The sequence below is a fragment of the Convolutriloba macropyga genome, chromosome 13 (assembly GCF_964194025.1).
Source record: "Convolutriloba macropyga chromosome 13, txConMacr16.3, whole genome shotgun sequence".
NCBI lineage: Eukaryota > Metazoa > Xenacoelomorpha > Acoela > Convolutidae > Convolutriloba > Convolutriloba macropyga.
The window spans coordinates 36,262,865-36,278,536 of record NC_134480.1 but is presented as its reverse complement, the minus strand read 5'-3'; the positions used below and the strand labels follow the sequence as shown (position 1 = coordinate 36,278,536).

The 15,672-nt window shown below is 35.5% G+C and overlaps 1 protein-coding gene across 3 annotated transcripts in view; it reads right to left on the bottom strand.

Annotated features, from left to right (window-relative positions):
* Nucleotides 1-15,672, bottom strand: part of LOC142352094 (uncharacterized) — a 103,368-nt gene that overhangs the window by 21,022 nt on the left and 66,674 nt on the right. For all 3 annotated transcript variants that reach the window (XM_075404462.1, XM_075404463.1, XM_075404464.1), the window contains exons 7-8: nt 7,929-8,073; nt 1,569-1,752 (exon numbers count right to left, since the gene is read on the bottom strand). In XM_075404462.1, coding sequence (XP_075260577.1) covers nt 1,569-1,752; nt 7,929-8,073 — 329 coding nt within the window. The remainder of the gene's footprint in view (nt 1-1,568; nt 1,753-7,928; nt 8,074-15,672) is intronic.

The window sequence follows — 15,672 nt, the reverse complement described above, 5'->3', positions numbered from 1 at the left end:
TCGTTCCAAGAATTATGCAAAATGACAGCACAAACACGAACGCAATTTATTAAAAAAAATGAATGAATGAACAAAATAGATTCGTAGATCCGCAGTCTAAGAAAAACAGTAAAAAAAGACAGACCAAAAAAAACTCGTCTTTTCATTGAAGGCTGATCTGTTATATTTTGATTAAAAATCTGTATAAGTTATTGCTGCCTCTATTAGCTGATCTCAAATAACCTTCATTTAGAGTGACACCCACCAATTTGACCTTATCTCTTTGAATTAAAGTAAATAAAAGTCAATTTCAAAGTGACGAAGTCATTTTTGAGAGTGAGGTAAGTCAAGTGTGACCAAAAATTTAATCACGCGCATAAACAAAAAACTCGCTCCACTAAGAGCGAAAAATGACGTCACGTACGCAATTCAGTTGAAATTGCATGAACGAATGAACAAAAAGTGGCTGTGACGTCATATGGTCGCAACAAAAATCATGACGACGAATTAAAAAACATAGCAGGACAAGTCCTGACGTACAATTCAAAGAATTTTCATTGACTAAACAGAAAAACTAGACCTAGAATGGACTATGAGTGAATTAAGAAAACCATTTTAAAAAAAAAATCAGATAAAAAATAAGAAAAAACAGAAAATCAATGTCAAAATGCCGCATATGAACCAAAAAACCACCAGCGAGAGATGAAAATATAATTCAAACAAAAAACTAGGTCTAGAATGAGCTGTGAATGGATTGGGAAAACCGCTTAGAAAAAAATCCGATCCAAAAATTCGAAAAAACAGTAAAAATCAGAGTGAAATTGCCGCACGTGAACAAAAAACCACTAGCGAGAAACCGAATTTTTGTTCAAACACCGTTTTCTCACTCTACTTTAAAATTAGAGAGAAAAAAATTCACGCCGCAAAACCACTTGCTTTTTCGCTCCATTTCCTGTTTCGGCGTGACCAAAATCACTACTCCAATTTGACTTCAAAAATCATGAAAATGTGTGAACAGATCTTAAAAAAAAAAGACAGCGCCCCAATACAATTCAAATTCTTTGAATTGTAAAAAACCAAGAGAAGGCCAATAATAGCCCCAGCTATCGCTGTGCGGCTATTAATAAACCGACCACAGTCGGAAGAATTGCTCTCGAAGGGAGGAGTTTGCTTGTTTGGTTTTAAGGTAGCTGCAATGCGTGTTGGGCGGGGCAGCATAAGAACGGAGGGGAGGGGGGAGCTGGAGAGCAGAAAGAGGGAGGGTGGGTCCCAAACCTAAATCATTTCAAAGTTTCCCCCAAGCCCGGAAGTACTGCTTACTCGGCAGCTCCGGTTAACCGAATATTTAGAGCCTACTAAAGCTTGAACAGAGCTACTCGGACTCTCAATACCTTAGGGCTTTACAAGTTTTTCCAGTTTTCGAAGAAGGAAAGTCAACTTCAATCGTTCAACTTTGTTCGAAAGCAATTAATCACGCAAAGATTTCAAGAGTTAAAGAACATTCTGGAGCAAAAAACATATCGGCAAAATTCGGCCTAAAAAGACTCAATTATAGTTCGTTCCAGAGCAATTAATTAAATAGAGCTGACCTTTTAACTGGTCGCTATATTTTTTTAATGAGATCTTTGACTCCGTGAGACGAGACATTTCAGAATAGGTGGCCTCGTGTTGCTGTCTGAGCAACTCAATCTCTTTCGTGGACTCCTTCAGCTGGGCTTCTAATCCAGTAATCTGATAAACAAGACGGCTTTCCTTCTCCTTGGCGGAGGACTCCTGTAAACAAGGAAAAGGTGTTTATAATCGCAAAAATTCTGTTTACAGAACAAAATTGCTGAAAATTTCTGCTAAAGTTATCAATTTGGTGCGTTCAAAGCTGTCAAAATTTACTAGAGTAACAGAGAAAATTCAGTGGACACCAAACTATCGGCACTTAATTTTAACGACAAGGACATACGTTGATGAATACTTCATGTGATTTTGCTCACATCTACGTATTTATTAAATTTTGTCATGGTTGATCCGTACATCAAACCTCCGTAGTGAACAACTGGTTGCGCATAGGAAAAAAATGCACTAGTTGCTTTTCTTTAAAATATCTCTAATCTGTATATTACTGTACAACTTCCGACTAACGCCGGACAAATTGCTCTCGAACGACAGGCGGGGCAAATAAACTCAAGAACTGTAGCCTAGATATTTTTTCTTCAGGTTTGCGAAACTCTAATCCTAGGGTTAACCAATCGGCCATCAAACACTTGGGAAACATTAACGACTCGGCTATCAGTCTCTTGTGACTTGCTCTTACAATTGCTTTTACATTAGCAAAAAAGTTTACTTCGGAGTGACAGCAATTAGGATTACACAAAAATGAAGACGACAAGCGTGAACAAGTCACTTGAGAAGTCAAAGAAAGTTGTAGAACAAAATCACAAAAACAGTCAAGCCAAAATTTTGCATAAAAAAGACTAACATGTTTACAATAATTGCTTAAAACTTCCTGTGAGAGCAACTCGTAATAATAATCAAAATAATAAACATAACCGACAAACGTCAGGCGAATTGCTCTCAAACGAACGGCGAGCGGTTGATTTCGTCAGTAGCTAGCCACGGTTTAGCGAGGCTAGCTTTAGCTTGATTCGACTCAGTGATTTTTAGTTTTACAGCTTTGGTAGTAAATAAATCAAATAAAAAAACTTATATTTTAAAAACTTGCAAAATTTAAAAGAAAAGATTCCAGATTTCGCGGTGAAAATGTTCAAAACTAATTTTTCTCTCTCGAGTTATGTCAAGTAATCCATATGCAAGACTTGAAAAGCTTCGTTGGCCAGTAATGATTGCCAAACTTAGAAAAGGACAAAAATATTCAAAAATTTTGAAAACAATTACAAATTTTAAATAAATCTTGCTGAAATTCGAAATAAAATCTTCAAAACCATTTCATTGTCTCAAAAGACTTTCCAGTATCCCTATTTCACGCTTTAAATAGTTTCACAGGCTCATATAGATCCATAAACTTGAAATATGAAAATTTGAAAAAATTAAATTTTATCAAAAAAATTGCTAAAGCTGAAGTCATTAAAATATTGAAATTCATTCCATTAACTCTAGAAACTTTTCAAAAGCTTATCATAAAAAAACTTGGAGGAGGTCCATAGGAACCTGGTGCCGGAAAAAAATAAAAAATTCAAAAAAATTCACAAAACTTGAAAACCAGATTTAAAAATTGCCGAAATTAAAATCTCGAAAAAACATGCAAGTTTTTCAAAATGCAAGTTTTATAAAAAAAAATTTCTACAAATTGTCATATTAAAAAATTGAAAGCTATTCCATGACAAATAAAAAAACTTTCAGTAACTTATTTTCAAACCCTTAGTGACGTTTTCTGGCCTTGCGTCTGGAAAGACAAGAATAATGAAAAATAAATGTCAAAAAATTGAAAAAAATTCTTAAGTGTCGACAAAAAAATTCTAAAATTCGTAATGTTAAAATGTTGACATCATTCCACTATCACTAGAAACTATGCAATAAGCTATTATAAAACCCTAGAGGAGGTGCCTTGACACCCATGACACCTAGGGTTGAAAGAACTGAAAAAATGAACATTTTCCCAAAAAGCTTGAAAAAAATTGTGAGAATTAGTATAAAATTGCGTGTTTTTAGCAATCGGTTGTTCGTCAATAGCCATGGGGAGCACCGGGGGGGGGGGGATGAATTGAAGGGAGGGGGATAACATTGGGGTTGGGGGCAACAGCGCGGTGTGGGGGGTGCAACAGTTGGAGGGGGGGTGTCTCAACCTCTAAGAACCGCCCTTCACACCATAAGTATAAGTCTCTGAAACAGTTTGAGCTGAAACAGAGCTGAGATGCTCTGAGAGCACTTAATGCCCGCTGGGCCTGTTTATCCCGTTTTTGAGGACGAAAAAACAAAAGCCTCAGACGAAAAATCGGTCAAGCAAAAAATCGCATAAAAAAGACCGATAGGACTAATATAATTGCTACAAACTTTGTTTGAGAGCAATTAAAATAGTTAAAATTAATAATAGTAAAATAAAAATTATTAATAATAAAAAACAATAATGATAATAATAATAACAAAAATAGAAAAACATACCCGGCAGATTGCCGGAAAATAGCCGCCGTTGATTCCAATAAGCATGATTGGGATTGAAATAACAGAAGATATTGAAAAAAAAAGATTTTTGTACAAAAACATTTTTTAAAGTCCAATTTGTTTTGATGGCAATTCGTAGTTGAATATACTTCTGTTTCTTAGAGAGAGGCTACAGGGGCTACTATTAATAATAAGCATTAGAGATGGTAAATAAGACTTATAGAAACGACGTTCAAATAGCGGGCATCTAAAATTGGGCTCTATGGGTTTATCCCGTTTCTATTTCTGACATCCATTTTTGTACTAACTCTGTTCATTTTGAATTGCTTTGCTGAGCAACTGATGTTCAAAATCACTTTTAGCAGAATGAGAGAAGAAAGAAACTAGCCTAGAGAAGTCAAAAAGATTTCACGCAAAATGTTGAAAAGGCGATAAAATGAGGTAAAGCGAAACATTTTTTTATTCGACTAAGTAAAAAAAAATAGGAGCGCTATAATAGCCGGCTGAGAAGATGAGGGCGGCTATTAAAAATAACAACATTTTTATTTCCTTCAGTCACCTGCAGTCTTTTGATCATAATCACCGTAGTGATTAAATGGTTGCACCCAGAAATCAAAAATTTGCACCAGTTGCTTTTCTGTCAAAATATCTCTAAGCTGTATTTTACTGAAGAATTTGAAAACCATTCTCCGACTAGTTAATCCATATGGTCTAAAACGTCTGTGGACAATGTTAAAATCAACATGTTTGGCGGCGTGCTTCGTTTCATATTGTTTTCCACTAAAACTAATTGTATTTTGAAATTATGTTTCCGTTTTTTTTTATCTAATAGACAATTGGCCATCTGTGTTCAATGTTATCTTGCTTTTTTAGTCAAACTCTTTCTCAGTGAGAGCTTTGTTAGAATCATCATCAACTCCTTTAACTGTGTTACTATTTTTCACCGACTTTGAATATAATTAATAAATATAGCCGGCAGATTGCCGGAAAATAGCCACGATAGAAGCTGGTGGCCTTCCATGAATTGAAACAACTAAAGAAACAAGATACGCAGATTGACCAAAAGTCCTTTAGTAGACCACTAGATTTTTTGGGTTAGATACGTACTGTCATTTTTATAATACACATACGTAAAGAGCTTTATCAAAATTGATTTTCGAAAAAAAACTCACGACTAATACTCAAGAATTAGGGCATATATGTTTGGCACTACTTAGATGCACACTATTGATCTTTAGCCAGTAAATGTTCATAACATAGCCGGTAGATTGCCGGAATAGCTGTGAAATAGACTTGCGTGCCGTAAAATAGATGGAAAGATACAGAAGTAAGTTGCTAGAAGTTATCGCCGCCTTTAAAACTTACAAGTTTAATTCAAAGGAGGTCGTCCTTGGGTGCAAAAAAGTTTCACTGCTGCGGCTCGAACGGCCGATCTCCTGATTAACAGCCAGTCGCCTTAACCACTCGGCTGTCGGACCATAAAATCTTTTTTCTTACAATCAACTTTTTTTAGGCAACAGACAACTTCTGAATAACCGCAATTGAGGTAACGCAGAAAACGTGAAATCAAGCTCGAAAAAACCATTTAAGCAGGGACGAGACATAATGTTCTAGAACAAATGTAAAATGAAAAAGGAGCGTCAGACGACGAAACAAAAAAAACAAGAGCACCGCAATATAGCTACGCTCAGCTTACAGCTGTAAAAATAAAGTTCCATAAGTGAGTTCAGAAGTCATTTTGTGAGTGTGGTAAGTCACGCAATTGACCTAAAAAGTAGAAATGATGTCCTGCAGACAAATTTTAACTGCAAAGCAGTAGACGTCTTTGAAGTCATTGAAAAAGTCAGGGTAAGACGAAACAAAAATCTGTTAGGCGAAGTTAAAAAAATTAGGAGCGCAATAATAGCCACCTGGAATTGCTGACGCGTCTATTAATTAAAAGGGATAAATAATTCAAAAACTTGTTTAAGGGACAAATAATTAATAAAAAATTAACAAGTACTAAACCAAGGATTGATCCGTGGAACCACTACCTCAATTTCAGTTGATGTTCTATTGCTCATTGAATAGAATTGAGTCCTACTAGATTAGATATTCTCAAAACTATTTTTTTTCAATTTGCGTTTTTTGATTATGCATTTTGAAACTCATTTCCAGTCCAGCTTTTCTTCCTATATTGTCAGATTTCCTTTTCATGAATTTGAATATTTAACGTTTCGTGCAGCAATTTGTGTAACCTCTCACACTTTCCGTTAATCGACAACACCTTAATGAAAAATCACTATAACGTATTAAAGAAAGTTAAAAATTCTTATGTTTCAAATCGGTTGCTGAAAAAACCACACGGAAAAAAACACCCACATCATTTTAGATAGGAAATAAACCCCCCAATTTACTATTAAAGAGCTGCGTATTTAGCGCGTTCGGCCATGCCTCGCGGGCCATGGCCATGCCTCAGCGGCCCATGGGATTTGATATTAAACTATCACAACCGAACAAATTATAACGACCGAAATTCGATTTTAAAATGGGGCTTTATTTCCGTGGGGGTTTATTTCCTATCTAAAGTTAAGTGGTTTTTTTCCGTGGGGGTTTATTTCCTAGACCCGTTTTAAATAAATGCGTAATTTTTTAGCTTTCGTAAATATGGATGTTTGATTGTCCACTGTTCCTTGCTAACTGTCTCCTAAGCAAAATTTTTTGAACTGTTTGATGATAGTATTTAAAAATAGGCATTAATGGCTGTTTCTTTTACACATTCTCTAGTGGGTGTTGGATTTTTACCTAATATAAGATCACATTCGTGCTAAACACTGCATATTTTGTCTTTTTAGTGCTTAACAAAACAATAATATTGAATTCACATCAAACGAAATGCTGTCTCTGGCTGTAAACTGAAAACAATAGCGTCCTACCAGAAAAATTGCTCTCGAACGACAGGGGGCAATTTAATTCAGAGGCGATTTTATATAGATAATTTTCTTTGGGTCAAAAATTACTAGTGTGGGGTTTAAACCCGTGAACTCTGGAGTCCTAGACTTAGGAGTGCAAGCTTTAACCCCTCGGCTATCGGTGCCTCGTACTTTCCTATCTGACAACCGCTTTTTAGCAACAGACTTAATTTCTAATAAGAGCAATTTAGGTCAATGAAAAATCTAGAATTCAAGCTGGAAAAAGTTGGTCAAGAAAATTGCAATGGAAAAAAAGTTCTAGAACAAAGGCGTAAACAGTGGTACAAAAATCTGCATAAAAAGACACGTTTACAATAACTGCTTCAAATTTCGTTCGAGGGCAACTAAATGGCTTGTATTGGTACTACACTTGTGCGATGTTTCCCCAAGAACACACTATAGCCGATTTATAGCGAAGGCTGTTTAGGTGCAAAGACTTCAAATTCGACTAATTTTTTTAAAAATCAATTTTATGTTCTAAAGAATTATGATAAAAGTTCTCCTCCGAGAAAGTTCCTTTTTGACCTGAATCAAATTTTTGCTTTCGTTGCCACATGTGAGCAACCTAAAAAGCGTTTTTTCGGTTCTATTCTGTTTCGCCAAAGTGTTTTTTATGACCCCCAGTTACAAACTATATCTTATATAGCACGTTACTATGTAAGAAATTAGCACGTGCGCCTGGGGGTCATAAAAAATTTATGCTCACTAAGCTGGGGGGCCGAAACGGAATAGATCCGTTTTTTCTTTGATAATGACTGGCGTACACTAAAAGGAAGTGAGTGGGATTTTCCATTAAAAGTTATGAATAACAACAAAGATGGGTTATAATCTGCCCGCAGCAGGGCAGTTTTCTATACAGTCGAGATGTTCTAAATTCCTTGTACACACCTGCTGTTTGCTGACTGCGGATTTGAGCTGCTTTTCGTAAATATTGCACTGTTCCTGTAACTCGTTGTTCCTACTCTCAATTTTCTTCAACTGAGCCTCGGCTGCCTGTTGTTTCATCGCATTCTCCCTCCGAAGGTCGTGTGAACTGAAACACTGCTAACTTATAATGATGGACTGACACACCATGGACAGCGTCCCGTTTTTTTTTCATTCCATAATTTTACTCCGATTTTAATCCATTACAAAATTGCAACTATTAACATTCCGGATGGGATACGCAGGTCTTGCTGAAAGGCTTTTGGGTGAAAACTTTACCGAGTTTAATGATGTAGGCGTGAAAAGATAGTGTTCAATCGGGATGAAAAAAGTAGAACCCTAAGGACATGCCGATAGATTAACATAGCCGACACATTGCCGGAAAATAGACACTGTTGACAACACTGACCGGCGTTGGGATTGAAACAGTTAGCGAAAACAAAGAGAAAAATTGATGACAGTCTTTTTTTCTAAGCACCAAAGCGTTCTAATTTCTTCTGCAGTCTCATTAGATTCAATAAATATAGTTAATTCACCCTCTAAATTGGAGATCAGTAGGCCTAATACTAATACCATAAGCAGTATACTCGAAGGAATTTTGATAACTCAGCGCACTAATTCTACAAACACCATGTCTAAGTGCCCGGGCTTTAATGTACATCCCGTTTCTTTTGATTCCACTTTTTGACATTAAATGTATTCAGATAATCTTGCGCAGAATTCTAAATCCAATTCAGTTGAAACAGTGGATATGTTGGAAATCGAATGTACATGTCGTGACTTTTGTAAAACTGACCACGTAAAGTGAAACGAATTTAAAACATAGCAGGACAAGTAATCAAAAACAATCTAAAGAATTAGATTAACTGATCACCTGACAATTAACCTTTTTTACAGCAACTGCAATCTAGGACTCAACAACGCTCGTAACCCTATATGCACAAAGAACAAAAATTTTAAAACAATTAAATTTCTGTTACAAGATCTAGCCTTTTAAGATCTACAAAAATATCAAAAACCTTATGAGAATATTGACTCCACGTATCCCTTGAATGAGCACACTATACATCAACCTTGTGCAGTCAGTGACAGACACAACAAACAAAAGAGGCAAAAACAAAAAACATAGCCGGCAGATTGCCGGAAAATAGCCGCGATAGACGCTTGTTGCCTTCCACGAATTGAAACAACTAAAGAAATAAGATAGACAGATCGACCACCAGTCCTTTAATAGACCACTAGACTTTTTGGGTTAGAATAGGACTGTCAATTTTACGATACATACGGCCTATAAGGAAAAACCCTAAAACAGCCTTTTCAAAAATGATGTTCGAAATCAAAAAGTCAAGACTAATACTCAAGAATTAGGGCATATAAGCTTGGCACTACTTAGATGCACACTATTGATCTTTAACTAGTAAATGTTCATAAAATTTAAAGTTCCATAAGTGAGTTCAGAAGTCATTTTTTTGAGTGAAGTAAGTCACGCAATTGACCTAAAAGCAAAATGAAGTCACGTACAAAAAATTTAACTGCAAAGCAATAGAAGTAACTGAAGTCATTGAAAAGGTCAATTCCAAGAAGTCAGGTCGTATGAATCATCGATGGAGACGACGAATAAAAAAAACATAGCAGGTTAAGTCCTGACGTACAATTCAAAGAATTTTCATTGACTAAACAGAAAAACTAGACCTAGAGTGGACTATGAGTGAATTGAGAAAACTATTTTTAAAAAATCAGATCAAAAAATAAGAAAAAAAAAACAAAAAATCAATGTCAAAATGCCGCATGTGAACAAAAAACCACTAGCGAGAAATGAAAATTTAATTCAAACAAAAAACTAGGCATAGAATGAGCTGTGAATGGATTGGAAAAACCATTTAGAAAAAAATCCGATCCAAAAAATCGAAAAAACAGTAAAAATCAGAGTGAAATTGCCGCATGTGAACAAAAAACCACTACCGAGAAACCGAATTTTTGTTCAAACACCATTTTCGCACTCTACTTTAAAATTAGAGCGAAAAAATTCAGGCCGCAAAACCACTCGCTTTTTCGCTCCATTTCCTGTTTCGGCGTGACCAAAATCACTACTCCAATTTGACTTCAAAAATCATGAAAATGTGTGAACAGATCTTAAAAAAAAGACAGCGCCCCAATACAATTCAAATTCGTTGAATTGTAAAAACACGATGTCCCAATTAATAGCCGCTTTCGCTTCGCGGCTATTAATTAGTAAAAATCAGAATAGTTTTGAAGCTCAAAGGCGTTAAAGTAATAGCACTACATAACTATATGCCAAAATACTTAACCATAGCGTACTATAAAACTTAAGAAGTCACAAATTATCTTTTAAAAGTTCTGATGGCTGAAAAAAGGACAATAAAAAAGAAGGCAAGACTCACGAATTCACTTTTCGAAAACAAACGGTACCTTAGGCAACCAAGATGTTAGTTAAAAGTTGCGGACCATAATTCGGTCATAATCACGCCGTTAAAGTAAGCAAATGAGAACATACTTTGAGACAAAGCAATACGACCACCAGAAAACTAAGCAAGCCTGAATTATGCAAGCCCATCTTCTTTATTTTGCAAAGAAAGCGGCAAAATCATAAAAACGATTGCACAGAACGCAAGTAACAATTACATTAATTTTTTCAACATCAACCGATGAAACTTGTCATTAACGAGACAACACAAAAATACCACAATTTTTTTTTTAAAAAAGACGTTTAATTTATAGTGTTAAACACCCAGAAAACATAGGCTCCTGAAAAAACAAACATTTTCAACATCTGAATCATCAGTAGCAACCGATAAGACCTGCCATTAATGTGATCCATTTATGCCTGACAATCAACGAATGCCACATCTCAACAATGATATTAAGTGATAAGACAACAGAAAAAAAACATACCCGGCAGATTGCCGGAAAATAGCCGCCGCTGATTCCAATAAGCATGATTGGGATTGAAAGAATAGAAGATATTGAAAAAAAAAAGATTTTTGTACAAAAACATTTTTAATTCCGATTTATCTTCATGGCATTGCGTAGTTGAACAAACTTCTGTTTCTTAGAGAGAGGCTACAAGGGCTACCATCAATACCGATAGGCATTAGAGATTGTAACTAGGACTTACGGGAACGACGTTCAAATAGCGTGCATCTAAAATTGGGCTTTACGGGTTTATCCCGTTTCTATTTCTGATTTTACTGACTCTGTTCATTTTGAATTGCTTTGCTGAGCAACTGATGTTCAAAATCGCTTTTAGCAGAATGAGAGAACAAAAAACTAGCCTAGAAAAGTCAACAAGAAATCACGCAAAATGTTTAAAAAGCGGCAAAATGAGGTAAAGCGAAACATTTTTTTGTTCGACGAAGTAAAAAAAAATAGGAGCGCTATAATCGCCGACTAAGAAGATGAGGGCGGCTATTAAAAATAGAACAGCCGACTAACTCCAGGCAAGTCGCTCTCAAACGAAAAGCGATCGGTTGGATTTTGTAGTAGCCAGCTGGGATTTAGAGGGATGATAGCATTAGGGTCTCGGGGGTGACAGAGTATGGGGTAGGCAGTTAAGCGGCGTTCGGCCAGGCAATAGTGGGTAGGGTTGGGAGGTCTGGACGACAGTGGGGTCCAAATAGCCAGTTGGAGGAGTGTTGGAAGGGGGTGGGTGGGGATCAAACATTGATAACTGCCCTTAAAAACATGAAATTGTCTCCTCGAAGCAGTTTCGCTGAATCACACAGTTTCACTGAATCGGTCCAGCGAGAAATTGCATAAAAGACCAAAAAATTTTCTCGATTTCCTCATCAACAAAGTTCTCCCAACTTCATCAATTAAACATAACCGACTAAACGTCGCAAGAATTGCTCTCGAACAACTAGTGGGAGCTCTAATCAATTGCAGCCTGTTTCAGTCAATGGGGGGAGGTGGGTAGGGAGAAGGAGTCTAAATGAGACTAAGAAGTTCAAAAGTGGGCTTCAAATAACCACACTAGAGGTTAATATATACCACAATTAAGATTTAAAGTAAAAAATGGCACCAATTTCGGCGCACTTTTCATTTGACTTTTAGTAATAAATTGCCGCCAATTGAATTCAGCTGCTTGAAATTGTGATTGAGAGAGAAATTCAGATCACGCGAAACGCAAAAAGTCAAGGGCGTCGATGATGACTCCGTTCATTCTAGACTGCTTTTCTGAGAACATACCCAGCAGATGGCCGTCGTTGATTCCAATAAGCATGATTGGGATTGAAAGAATAGAAGGTATTGAAAAAAAAAGATTTTTGTACAAAAACATTTTTTAAGTCCGATTTATTTTGATGGCATTTCGTAGTTGAACATAACGTACTTCTGTTTCTTAGAGAGAGGCTACAGGGGCTACTATCAATACCAATAAGCATTAGAGATTGTAACTAATACTTATAGTAACGACGATCAAATAGCGGGCATCTAAAATTGGGCTTTATGGGTTTATCCCGTTTCTACTTCTGACTTCAATTTTTTATACTGACTCTGTTCATTTTGAATTGCTTTGCTGAGCAACTGATGTTCAAAATCACTTTTAGCCGAATGAGAGAAACTAGCCTAGAGAAGTCAAAAAGATATCACGCAAAATGTTGAAAAAGCGGCAAAATGAGGTAAAGCGAAACATTTTTTTATTCGACGAAGTAGAAAACATAGCAGAACAAGTCCTGACGTACAATTCAAAGAATTTTCAATGACTTAACAGACAACTAGACTTAGAACCGACAATGAGTGAATTGGGAAAACCATTTAAAAAAATCAGATGAAAAAAAAACAAAAAAAACAGAAAATCAATTTCAAAATGCTGCTAGGGAGAACAAAAAATCACTAGTGAGATATGTAATTTTGATTCTAACAAAAAACTAGGTACAAAATGAGCTGTGAATGGATTGCGAATACTATTTAGAAAAAAATCCGATCCAAAAAATCGAAAAAACAGTAGAAATCTGAGTGAAATTGCCGCATGTGAACAAAAAACCACTACCGAGAAACCGAACTTTTGTTCAAACACCGTTCTCTCACTCTACTTTAAAATTAGAGCACAAAAATTTCACGCCGCAAAACCACTCGCTTTTTCGCTCCACCCTCTGTTTCGGCGTGATCAAAATCACTACTCTTGACTTCAAAAATCATGAAAATGTGTGAACAGATCTTAAAAAAAAGAAAGCACCCCAATACAATTCAAATTTTTGAATTGTAAAAAAAATAGGAGCGCTATAATAGCCGGCTGAGAAGATGAGGGGGGCTATTAAAAATGGAGTATTAAAGCATTTTGAGCAGAATGCGAGGAGTCAAAATAGCATAGAGAGGTCAAAACGATTTTACGCAGATCGTTGAACTAAATAAATGTAAATAAGGTAAAGCAAAACGAATTTTTTTTTTGACGAATTAAAAAAAGGGCCAAAAAAACCAGCTTGGAAAAGGGGGGGCAGCTATTAATGAACTAAAAGCTCCAAAAAAATTTCTAAGAAACCAACATTATCAGGGTAATCTCATTCGTTTTCGGATTAGCTCAATACAAATCATACATTAACCCGAATAATGTGAAAAACTTCTATTATTGGGAATGCAAAACCAAAACACTCTTGAACTATATAAAGAAAAATGTATTTAATTTGCACTCAATGGCATCATTATTCACTAATCTTTCCAATTGAGTAAAAGCAACAGAATAATGCAAAATGTATAATATTATTTGTCTTTAAAATGAAAACATGCACTTTTCGTCGCAAACACATGAACTTCAATGTACACTAGAAGACGTCTAGTAGACTTGTTGACAGTAACTTACACTATATCAACTTAGTGCCCTCAAGCTTTACCACTATATTCATTTTTGGTCGGCCCAAAAAGCCAACAAAATAGAGCGAAATAAATTCTTCCATTTCAAAAAAAATCCAATTCAACCTGGATCCTTTAATTAGCGAATTCGAAGTCCGCAATCTATCAGCGCAAAATCACATTTAAAAAATGGCTATCAATAAACAAAAGCGTCAAAACGATCGCCAACTTTTTGAGAAGACAGGAAAAATTCGAACAGAACATCCCTGCTTACATTTTTTGTGCTTCTTTTTCAGTTTTGATATTTCGTACACTTGGACTCAACCAATTCTCAAAACGATTTAATGCTCCTGTAGTTTAGAAGTTTATTCGAAGTCCGCAATCTATCAGCGCAAAATCACATTTAAAAAATGGCTATCAATAAACAAAAGCGTCAAAACGATCGCCAACTTTTTGAGAAGACAGGAAAAATTCGAACAGAACATCCCTGCTTACATTTTTTGTGCTTCTTTTTCAGTTTTGATAATTCGTACACTTGGACTCAACCAATTCTCAAAACGATTTAATGCTCCTGTAGTTTAGAAGTTTATCCCGTTTCTCAGGATGATGAGTCATCTGCGCCAACAGAGTGCTTGAAAAAAAGCCGCCACTGAATTCCACCAATGATTGGGATTTAAGCAACAGAAAAACAATAAAAATCTATTGTTGTAGATGATTCAAAAAGATTTATTGCAAACTGTTGAATAAGCTGTGAAAAGCGGTGAAGCAAGCCAAATTTTTATTCGATGAAGCAAAGAAAACATAGCAGGAAACGTCCTGAATTTCAATCCAAAAATTTGAAGTTCAATTTTTGCCGAATGTCAGACAAAGAGAAAAAAACCCTAAGAATGAACGCAAGATTAACAAACTCGCTTAAAGAATTCCAAAAAACAAAATGTATCTAAGTCAATGAAAACAGTATCTAAGGATTGAAGCAAAAAAACTAAGCAAATCACGCACAAGGCTACTGAATAGGGAATTTATTTTGTGAGAAAAAACCACCAAGACAAAAAAAAACAAAAAATACAAGACTAATATGTCAACTTTCATTTTTTAAAAGAAATGTTAAAATCGATTCCTATGAACTCATGCTCCCAATTACATGCCCTATTCCTCACTAGCAACCAATGAAACCTGTCATACAAGAGAGTACACAATAACACCAATATACAACCAATAACTAAAGAACACCTTGACTAGAAAAACTTTCTGAACAGTAACAGAACAAAGGTCACCGAAAGAAATAACTATGCACCGAAAGAAATTTTTGCAAAAAATAAATCTCCATTAGCAGCCCGAGAGATCTGTTGTTAAATTATTAAATAGATCAGACAGCAATAAGTACAATTACATGCAAAACTGTAACAAAAAACAATTCAATCAGTTAATTAAAGCATTCTTAGCAGCTCATGAGATCTGTGATTGAATTAATTAGAGTTAAGATAACAAAGTGACGATAGAAATTAACAGAAATAAAAAATCTACAAAAAAAGAGGGAATAAGTCAAAGTTAAAGATCAATAGTTTTGAACTGAAAACGTTAAATCAATCAATTTGATGTCTATTGGAGACCTGTGAAACCTGTCCCTCGTCATTAAATGAAATCTTTTCAAAAATTCTAAACAAATTTTTGAGAACAAATAGTGTCAAAGACGTGAGAACCGCTAGCTACGGACACACATCAATAATTGGGTCCATTGATGTCTGCTTAGCAACTAACAGGAGCTGTCATTAATGATAATAATACGTGATACATGTAATATAAAAAGTGATTTTCATAAATATTTAAAAGAACAAATTTCAAACACCGAAAACAGAAAGGTGAAAAAAAATTGCTCTGAAAAACGGAAAATTTGTTGAACACA